Source organism: Pinus tabuliformis, chromosome J (assembly GCF_031772625.1).
Source record: "Pinus tabuliformis cultivar Carrire ecotype Pingquan chromosome J, CPIR1, whole genome shotgun sequence".
Taxonomy (NCBI): domain Eukaryota; kingdom Viridiplantae; phylum Streptophyta; class Pinopsida; order Pinales; family Pinaceae; genus Pinus; species Pinus tabuliformis.
Window position 1 is genome coordinate 1003730268 of NC_142295.1, and position 9782 is coordinate 1003740049.

Consider the following 9782-nt stretch of genomic DNA (forward strand, 5'->3'; position numbering starts at 1 on the left):
TTTTGTTGTGCCCATAATTTTCTACTAATTAAAAAAAATAGGATGATGGTGTCGAATTATGAGTTCAATTTGTCTCGTCCTTTGCTTTTTTCGAAAGGTGATAGAGGTTCCATAGACTTTTGGTTGTGCTATTGATCCATCGTAGTCCTATCATCTAACATTTATAGATTCTGCGTCTTCTCTTGATGTGATACTTGATAAACCATGTGAGCTTTTTAATAAGCCCATTCCTTTAAGTAGTTGCAGGTTTCTATCTTATCCATAAAAAGTTTACAGTGACTTGGGTATTACATGTCTTGGGTATTACAAAATGACTTAATTTTGAATAAAACCTAAAATGTTGACTACGAAGGGCACTCTTGTCACCTGTCATTTCTTAATAAACTCAACTTTTCCATGCTTGGGAGATTTTCAAGATAAGCTTCATCCTAAGATGATTCCTAGAGAAAGAATGTTCTAGTACCATTTCTTTAGCCTTGAGATTCAAATATGTGAAGATGATTCCCATTTCTTTACCCTTGAGATTCAAATATGTGAAGATGATTCCAATTGAATTAGTAGGAGGAGGGGATTGAATTAACCATGGAGGGAGGTTTACAAAACTCACAATATTAACCATTAAAGAGATTGTTAAGTTTAGTTTCAAATTCACTTTTAGATAGTTATTATTATTATTTTTTTAAATGTCTGCGTTAGAGTTTTAAGTTAAGTTTTAGTCGAGTCACAATTTCCACATATTTATTTTGTTTTTGAACTTCTATAAACAAATTTCATTCGTACATTTTATGTCATTGGCTTTATCGAAGAGTGAAATTAATGACTTCCTTCTAAAATTTTGAAACCCTCTATTCATACTTCTTCATCTCTCGTTGAACTTCAACAACTCACATAATATACATTTCTCATTTTTGCATTGTGCCATTGAAATCTTTGTGATGAATAATCCTCGAACCAAAAGTTAAGTGCACTTGCTCGATGTGTTATTAATACAACTTGAGTGAGCCTAATGATTTAGAGCATGTGTTTTGTCCTAAGAGGTCACATGTTCAAAACCAGAGTGGGGTAGAGTATGTATGCCTTCATAGACTTAGCAGTCAAATCACTATGCGAAGGTGGGTCTCTTGTTTCACAAACATGGGGGTCTCATACACCAACGTGGTGTTTGGCTTGGCCGTGACCTTAAAATTGGATAATAATAATAATACTTATAAAGGTATTTTTAGTCCAATAAAGGAAGACAACGAATTCTTACCCAAATGAAGACTTCTCTTAGTGACTTTGTAATTGTGTCGAAACTACATTGCCATGGCTTTATAGAAGTGACCAACTTTTTCTACAATGCCACTATTCTTATTATTAATTTATGCTTTGTCTTATGTTAAAATAAAATTAAAAACCAACATTGGTTTCTCTAAGAAAGAACTTTAGGGATTAACAATCCACTTCTATAGATTTTTCGTTTAGAGCTACAAGCCATTAATACCTACATATCATCCAACTAAGTTCGAGAAATATACTTTCCCTTCCTTATCCCATAAATGTTCAAGCATTAAAGTCAATGCTAAATCTACTTATGATTAAGTGTTAGAGTCAATGCTAGATCTACTTATGATTCATTTTAGCTTTCCCATTTTTATTTATTTATTTTTATTGAATGTGATGCTCAAGTATTATTAAAAATTTTTAAGTCTTGCACGATCCTAGTGATAACCTTTTGTTGTTGGGAAGATCGTTCTTCCATCCCACATGTGGGTTAGCCTTGGCCTAGGCTTAGCTTAGTATTGAAAAAAATCACTAATACAAGTGCAACTATTACAAGATTTTGGTTAATTAATATCAATGAGCAATATTGTACTACTTCAACAAAAATAAGATTAATTAGTATTAGACACAATTTGACATTTTCTCCATAGCCTTAACAATCCAACAAGTAGAGACAAAGGAGCATTTTATCTTTTGTGCCAAATCTATTGAGTTTTTGGAGGGATATTATTACCTCTTTATAGGCATTGGAGAGAGCTTATCATGTTTGACACTTGAGACAATATTTCTTTAACCCTACATTCCATAGGGACCCTTTATGGCAAGCCATTAATTAATTCCTTCTTTAGGCCCTTCTTTGAAGTGGTACACAATATCTTTTCAATAGAGAATGGAGGTACCACTATGATAAGAGAAAACCCTTTATGGCAAGCCACTTTGATTATTTTCTTCTTTAGGCTTTTCTTTGAAGTGGCACATAATATCTTTTCAATAGAGGATGTGGTACCACTATGATAAGGGAAAATTCGTTGATTTGAATTTGTGATCTTTTAAGAGGAAACACATGCTCTTAACCATTACACCTACCAACATACTTAAAACCAACCATCACAATAAAATGACAACAAGTGCCCGATCAATCTACATTTTTCAATAAACTTCTCTTACAACTTTTTTAATTCCGCTAATAACTCATCCATTAAAAGCATACACCAACCTCATATTCTCCAGAATAATTTCACTAACTCTAGTTTTCTTAAAAACAATTGAGATTCAATGAATGAAAATACAAAATTTTAATTTAATTAAATTAACTTATTATATATTTTTAATGAAACTTAATATAGAATAAACCTAATTTAAATATAAATCATGAACATTTTAAATCTATAATATTTTTATATTATCATTGACTTATTTTGGTAATTTTCGAATATTAATCCACCCACCTTTACATGGAAAGGGGCCAAATGCAAGCCCATGCCCATTGAAATGAACATGGTGTGTTCCTCTTCCCTAGACAGAACACGTTCTAATTAACAAATAGGCCTCAGTAGGCTATACAATAATAATAGCGTAGATGCAGAAAAGAAATAGAAAGGGAAAGAGAGGGGGTCTCAAAATTTTCAAAACACCGAAAGTGCAGAGTACAACCCGTGGCCTCAGCCTTTTTTAAAATCTCGCCCACCGCCTTGGGCCCCGGAAAATAAAAATCATTGCACGGATTAAACGACGAAGAAGACGCAAAAGCTCCCTGTCGTGGACGTCCGTCATACACCCCTCATTTGTCCGATGTGTGCCACGTGTCCGACGTCCCTCGGATCCCCTGCGCCTAATTTATCCGGATTCACGGCGCTGGAGTAAACCAATAGCCATTTATTTAAAATAATCAGAACTTACAGGCTCGATTAGCGTCCTAAGCGGCCGTTCGTGTACACACTACACCAGAGAGCAGGGACAGGGAGTAGGCTACATTGCAAAGAAAACGGCAGAGAGGGGCATGGGTGGGGTTTAGTTTTCATGGCAGTGGGATCATTTTCGGCAAACGGTCGGCCATGGCGAAATCTCGGAAGGCAACTCTTAGCAGGCAGGGCGTCCTCTCGGCATCCGACAGGCCCGCAGCTTCCCCGGCTTCGAACGGCGAGGAGGAGGAGGAGAGAAACGAGCTGCGAAGGAATCGTTTTCACGACCCTCGGTTAGGCCCGGATGTCCCGAACAGCGGGCCCAGTGCTACGCCTGCGTCGAGTTGGAAGGTCTACGAGAATCGATCATGCGATGTGTTCTCTGGCGCGGGAGCGGGGCGGAGGAAGCGTGGGAAAAGAAATGGCGGTAGTGATAATGATGATGAGGGGCACAACGTTCGTCTTGTGCTTTCCGCTCGTAAACTGGCGGCCGTTCTGTGGCAGCTGCAGCAGCAGCCGGGAGCTTTGAAGCGCGTTCGAGATAGGAGAGGCATTCCGATTTCCAACGGCATTCGGCGTTTGCAGAAAGGCCAGCGAGCATTTCAGGTCTTTATATATGTTCTACGGAAAACTTATTTTGTGACTGAATGCTTAAAGATCATGAAGATATTTAAGAAATCAGAAAATGTAGTGCTTAGATGCTTACGTTCTTAAGTTTTCAGATGATACTAGAAATCTTAGATAGTTAAGAAGTGTTTTATTTGCCGAGTCTTTATGGATTTGAGGAAATCTTGTGCAAAATGCCTCTTTATATATGTCTCACAGAGAACTTACTAAATTTTGGGACCTACTGCTTAAAGTTCCTGCACATATCCAAGATATCAGAAAATGTTGTGCATACATGCTTATATTCATCAATCACATAAATCTTAGCCAAAAAAACGTTTTTATTTGCTGGATTTAAGCAAATCTTGTGCAAAATGCCTCTGTTTTATATATAATTTTACGAAGAGGTTACTAAATTTTGTAACCTTAATGCTTAAAGTTCACGAAGATATTTAAACTATCAGAAAATGTTTCGGTTATTGGTTTAAATTCTCAGGTCATCAGACGGTTCTAGAAAGCTTACTGAAGTAGCATTTTAATTTGCCAATTTTTCATGGATTTAAGGAAATTTTGTGCAAAATGCCCATTTTTCTCGGCCGACTCAGGATTTTCAGAAAGACTGGTGCGTAAATATTCGTCTCGTTTTTCCAAGATTTTACGAATGTGTCTATATGCTCTTTTTGGAATCTGCAGGCTTGAGAGCAATTTTTGCTTTCTTTCGAAATGAATGTTTGCATGGATGCACATTTTCTTCTTGGTCGTGACAGTAGTTCTTCTACTGTCTTTTATACGTTCTAGGGTCTTTCTAGGGTCTTTTATAGGGTCTTTCTAGGGTCTTTTATACGTTCTTCAGAAAACTTGCTAATTTTTGGGACCGAATGCTTAAAAGTTCATAATGATATTTAGGATATCAGAAATGTTGCGTGTACATGCATATGTTTTTAAGCGAGAAGACGATTTTAGAATTCTTAGCGAAGTGTTTTTCTTTGCTTGAGTCGTCGTGGATTTAAACAAATCATGTGCAAAATACCCCCTTTTCTCGTTTGAATCGGGCTTTTTAGGAAACTTGGTGCATTAGATGTTGCAGCTCGTCTCGATTTTTTCCGAGATTCTACGAATGCCTATGTATGGTCCTTTAAGCGCAATTTTGGTTTGCCCATTCGAAATTAATGTTTGCATAGATGCATATTTTCTACTTTATTCGGGACAGCAGGTTTTCCAGGCGTCAACGAATCTTATACTTCTTGAACTTCGAAGATACTTAAGATAATAGAAAATGTTGCGCATACTTGCTTGTTTATGTTCTTAAAGTTAACGGACGATCCTAAATCTTAGTGCACAAGTGTTTTTATTTCCGATTCTTCATGGAATTAAGGAAATCTTGTGCAAAATGCCTCTTGTCTAGCTTGAATCAGGATCTTCAATAAAACCTGGTAAACAATGCCTCTCGTTTTTCCAAGATCTGACGAGTGTGTGTATGCGGTTTTTGAAATCTGCTGCGTGAGTCCAATTTTTGGCTCTACCATTCGAAATCATGAGATTTAGAAATTCCTGTGTGGACATTTTTTTCCTGTAGAAATATCTTTATATTTCATACTAGGAATCTATATATTAAGATTTTTTATATCTTATACTAGAATATATATGTTTAGATTCATATGTTTAGGTTTTTGAGAGATTGTTTAGATTCAACAACAATAAGGTTATAAGGTTCAAAGTTATTATAACAAAGTTCATTTCTTTAGGATAACAATAATTTTTCCTTAAAATTATTCCTCCCCACCACCAGAAATAATTAACATATCTGGATGAATATGTTTGTACTAAACTATGAAAATCTCCCTTTGAAACTTATTTCAGTGCTGCATATATGCTTTCATTTCCAGTTTATTTGCAGATTTGCAAAGTTATTGCTTTTGTCCTAATCTCATAAGCTATTTTTTTGTCTTTTTTTTTTTTTTGGTAATTTCTAAGAAAATCTGTTCAGTAATTCTCTCCCGAGCCTTTAGATTCATAAAAAGATTTGCATGAATGCACAAGTCATTTTGCATTTTTTAGATTAATGCCTCAAGGAGTGTTCATTCTCTACTGACATTGAAGCTCCTAGTAAAATGTATAGCCAAATGGTTCCCCTTTTCCTTATTTTAATCTAGCTTGACTTTTTATTTGTGAATGTGCTCTGTTTTTCGCGCGATTTGGAAATTCTTAAAAAGAACTGCTGATAAACCTTATTTTCTGTCTTGTCATTTGAAGACGGTTAATATTGCGTGGAGTGCTTCTGTCGAGATGAATAGATATGTTTCTGGCGAAAGGCTTTATTTAGCATATCTTAAAATTTGCAAAAAAAATAGAAGTTGAATTTTCGTGTTTTAACTTTTTAGTTGGTATGTTTTGTGTGTCATAATCAATTAAAGGTAAATTCCTGTAATTTCGTCAAAGCAGATTCTGAGGAATATTAAGAACCGGCTTATTTTACTAGTTTTACAAATTCACTCTGGCTTACTAGACTGCAGCGTGAAGTGCAGTCTTTTGTATCAATAGATCCTGAATTTTCTACCAGCGGGAGGTTTTTCACAATCGATTATACCATAATATCCATGTAAATTGTTAGAATTACTCATGACAATTTGAACGTTACAAGGTCTATGCATTTTTTTTTCTCAATTATTAGCTTTTATATTTGCGGTTCATATTATCTGTAGGACAGTGTGCCCTGCTTTTTTAAATTCATCTAACATTCTTTTAAGGACATTTTCTACGATTTTTAGAAGATTTTATGTAATGAAAATAATCGAATGTGTAGCATTGCTCAACATTTATAGTCAGAGCTCAAGTTGATCCTAGCTTGTGACCTTTTGCAGCCGGTTGATGCTTATATGGAGAATCATTATTCATCTAAATTTGTAGCAATGGGGTCAAACTCTCATCGAACGTCACAAAGACAAAAGGATGGAAGAATTAGTTTTTCACCCTCCGCTCCAGCTAATGAAACTTGTCTCGAGGTATTTGGATTTCTTTGTTTACTGGTCTCTTATTTCTTTACACACCCTTTTTCCTTCCAAATGTGTTTCCTTTGTGCATGAGGATATGCACCAGCAAGCACTGAGTCCGCATGTGTTTAACTTTGCCACAATGTGTTTGTTTGTGTGAAACATCTGTAATTTTCTCTAGATTGATTCAGTTGAGCAACCTGCTGCGATCTCAATATCTGGATTGGAAAAGGCAACAAAATGGGATTTCGGGGATAGAAAGACTTCAGCTGATGTTTTCAAAGCATACAACTGCTTCAAGGTTGCGGAAGAGCAGCAGACTTCGAGTGTGTCTGTTGTCTCAGCTCTGAAAAAAGAGCTCGTCCAAGCTCGTCATCTGGTTCATGAGCTAGAACATGCACAAAAATCCTCACGGAAAGAGGTAGACCGTTTCCTGAAAAAACTTGCAGAGGAGAGAGGCATATGGCAGAGCAAGGAACAAGAGAGAATCAAGGCAATTATCCGCACTATGAAGGAGGAACTGAACAATGAAAGGAAAGAAAAGAGAAGGATGGAAATACTTAATGGAAAATTAGCAAAAGAGCTTGGAGAGGCTAAAATTACGATAATGAGATCTTTGCAAGATCTTGAGAAGGAAAGGAAGGCGAGGCAGCTCATGGAGGATGTCTGTGATGAATTGGCAAGAGAGATTGGCGAAGACAAAGCTCAAGTGGAAGAACTAAAACTGGAATCTATAAAAGTTAGGGAAGAAGTTGAGGAAGAACGCAAAATGCTCCAGATGGCGGAGGTGTGGCGTGAAGAGAGGGTTCAGATGAAGCTGATAGAAGCAAAGCTGGCATTAGAAGAGAAGAGTTCAGCTTTAGATAAACTACGAGAAGATTTGGAAGCGTTTATAAATTCTAAAATGACATTACAAGGTAGTGGCACTGCCTCTGTAGCTGCTGCGGATATGCAAGATGCAGAATTGCTCAGAGAGGCTGCGAGTTCAATACAGGTTCAAGACATTAAGGAGTTCTCTTATCAGCCTCCAAATTCGGAGGATGTTTTTACTGCCTTTGGAGATTTGAACCCTTTCAAAGTTAACAATGAGACATCTGATGCTAGGACTGGATGGGATCTAGAGGATGGCTCTTACAGCCCCAGGAGCCATACCTCTAAGATTCTCACAGTAACTCCTGAGAGCCATGGATTCAATAGAAATTCAATAAGAAGCCATCAAGATATAAGAATCGGAGAAGAAGAAAGACATACGCATGCCATGGGAGATGAAGACCAAAGAGAGGAAGAAAGCGACTGGGACCAGGCAAGTGAGGGAGATGAGCAGGAATCAAGCAGTTCTCCTCGAGAGAGCAAAACATCTTTGAATGGAGATGCAGCAGATGGTAGCTATACGGAAAGTGGAACAGATTGGGAAGAGAATGAAGATTCTGCAATTGTCATCGCAGAAATTGATTCCCACCCTACTACAGAAGGGCAATTGAAAACGAAAAATTCTCCTGCAGGGCAGTATGGGAGGCCCAACTCTGGAAAGGGGGATTGCTACAAGACAATTCCAGCAGAAAACAATATGCCTGTATGCACAAAGAGCTCAATATCTGTGACTTCTCCTGGCCGACAGTGTGTTGATGGGGTGTACAGTCCCTCCAATCTTGGGACATGGAGTTCACCAGATGCCAGCAATCCTCACATTACTAGAGGCATTAAGGGATTTATAGAGTGGCCAAGGGGTATTCAAAAGAACAGTCTGAAGGCCAAGCTTTTGGAAGCAAAAATGGAAAGCCAGAAAGCCCAGCTGAGACATGTTTTAAAACAAAGGCACTAATAACTGCAATTTTCCAAAGAGCACTCCATAAGGAGAAAAGTGATCTTCTACCTGAGACTGAGCTCTTAGAGATTAGAATACCAGAGTCTCAATGTTCACAGATGAAATTGTCTTCTCCACAATATAGAATATTGTAAACTGGAGCAAGCGATTGAAGCAAAGCCAGACTCAGGGGGTTAGGTCTGATGAGCAAATCTGAAGATGATGATAAATTTGGAGTTGCAATTTTTGGATAAATATTTCTGCTAGTAAACTTTCAGAAGGGCTTCTTGTTTGGATTCAAGAGGTCCACCATATCCGTTATGGCTTCTAGTCTGCTACTTATAGTGGGCATATGTGAAATAAATTCAAAATGGCCGTACCTTCAAATATGTGGTGCAGTTTTAATGGTAAAGGAAGACGGCTGTATTTTTTTATTTTTTCAGTAGAATCCCATGGGATGATTAACTTAAACTTATTCAGGCCATTCATGGATACATTTTTGAAATTGCACTAGCAGATTGGTAAATATGACTTTTCCTGGTCAAAGTAGTGTAAACAAAAACGAATGCTAAGCAAGCTTGACAAGATGCCAAGCCTAGCTTTGGTTCTCTAGCGATGCAACTCTAGGTTGGAGAATGCAGCCAGCAGTGGCAAAGTGCTGCATAGATATCATTCTCGTCTAAAAACCATTCATAGGAATTGGAGAGCCTTGTGTAAATTCCTTACGAATTCGGTAAAATATCCCATTATACAAATTGAGTAAGTTTTCAATCAAGTTTTCCACCAGGTCAAGATAAAAGTTAGCTATTATGGTAGAGAAATATGTAGTTAACCATCGAAATAAATATGGTTAAAACCAGAACCTAAGCCATTATGTCATGTTACTTCACCTACCTTTCCTGGACAGGAAATTTTTTTATTTTCTTTTTTTAGTGTCCTCTGCGTTGAAAAAGTATCATCATTTCTATATTATGGGTTACTTTTCATCAGAGTCCAACTGGGAAGAAATATTTAATTAGATAAGATTTGGCCATCTAGTTATCTGGCGAGAATATCAATTTTTAAGAAATACTTAGTCTTTTAAGTTGTGGCCAAAGTGGATAGGGTTTTTTTAATTGCCAATGTAGTAATTTTTTCATTGCATATGAAAGTAGGTAGTATCTGACACAACTAAATGAACCCTATTTTTTCTATATTAATAATTTAATTGTCAAGTCA

At 36.9% G+C, this 9782-nt stretch overlaps 1 protein-coding gene across 1 annotated transcript; it reads left to right on the forward strand.

Moving 5' to 3' along the window:
* Positions 1–3140: 3140 nt before the first annotated feature.
* LOC149230242 (uncharacterized) lies at positions 3141–9335 on the forward strand. Its single transcript, XM_089378918.1, has 3 exons — positions 3141–3770; positions 6632–6772; positions 6942–9335. The coding sequence occupies exons 1-3, from the start codon at positions 3318–3320 to the stop codon at positions 8580–8582; spliced, it is 2235 nt and encodes a 744-aa protein (XP_089235044.1). The 5' UTR covers positions 3141–3317; the 3' UTR covers positions 8583–9335.
* The last annotated feature ends 447 nt before the right edge of the window (positions 9336–9782 follow it).

Coding starts and splice junctions, on each gene's coding strand:
- LOC149230242 (XM_089378918.1), top strand. CDS start 3,318: ATGGCGAAATCTCGGAAGGCAACTCTTAGCAGGCAGGGCGTCCTCTCG. Junction 3,771..6,631: donor AAGGCCAGCGAGCATTTCAG/GTCTTTATATAT, acceptor GACCTTTTGCAG/CCGGTTGATGCTTATATGGA. Junction 6,773..6,941: donor CTAATGAAACTTGTCTCGAG/GTATTTGGATTT, acceptor AATTTTCTCTAG/ATTGATTCAGTTGAGCAACC.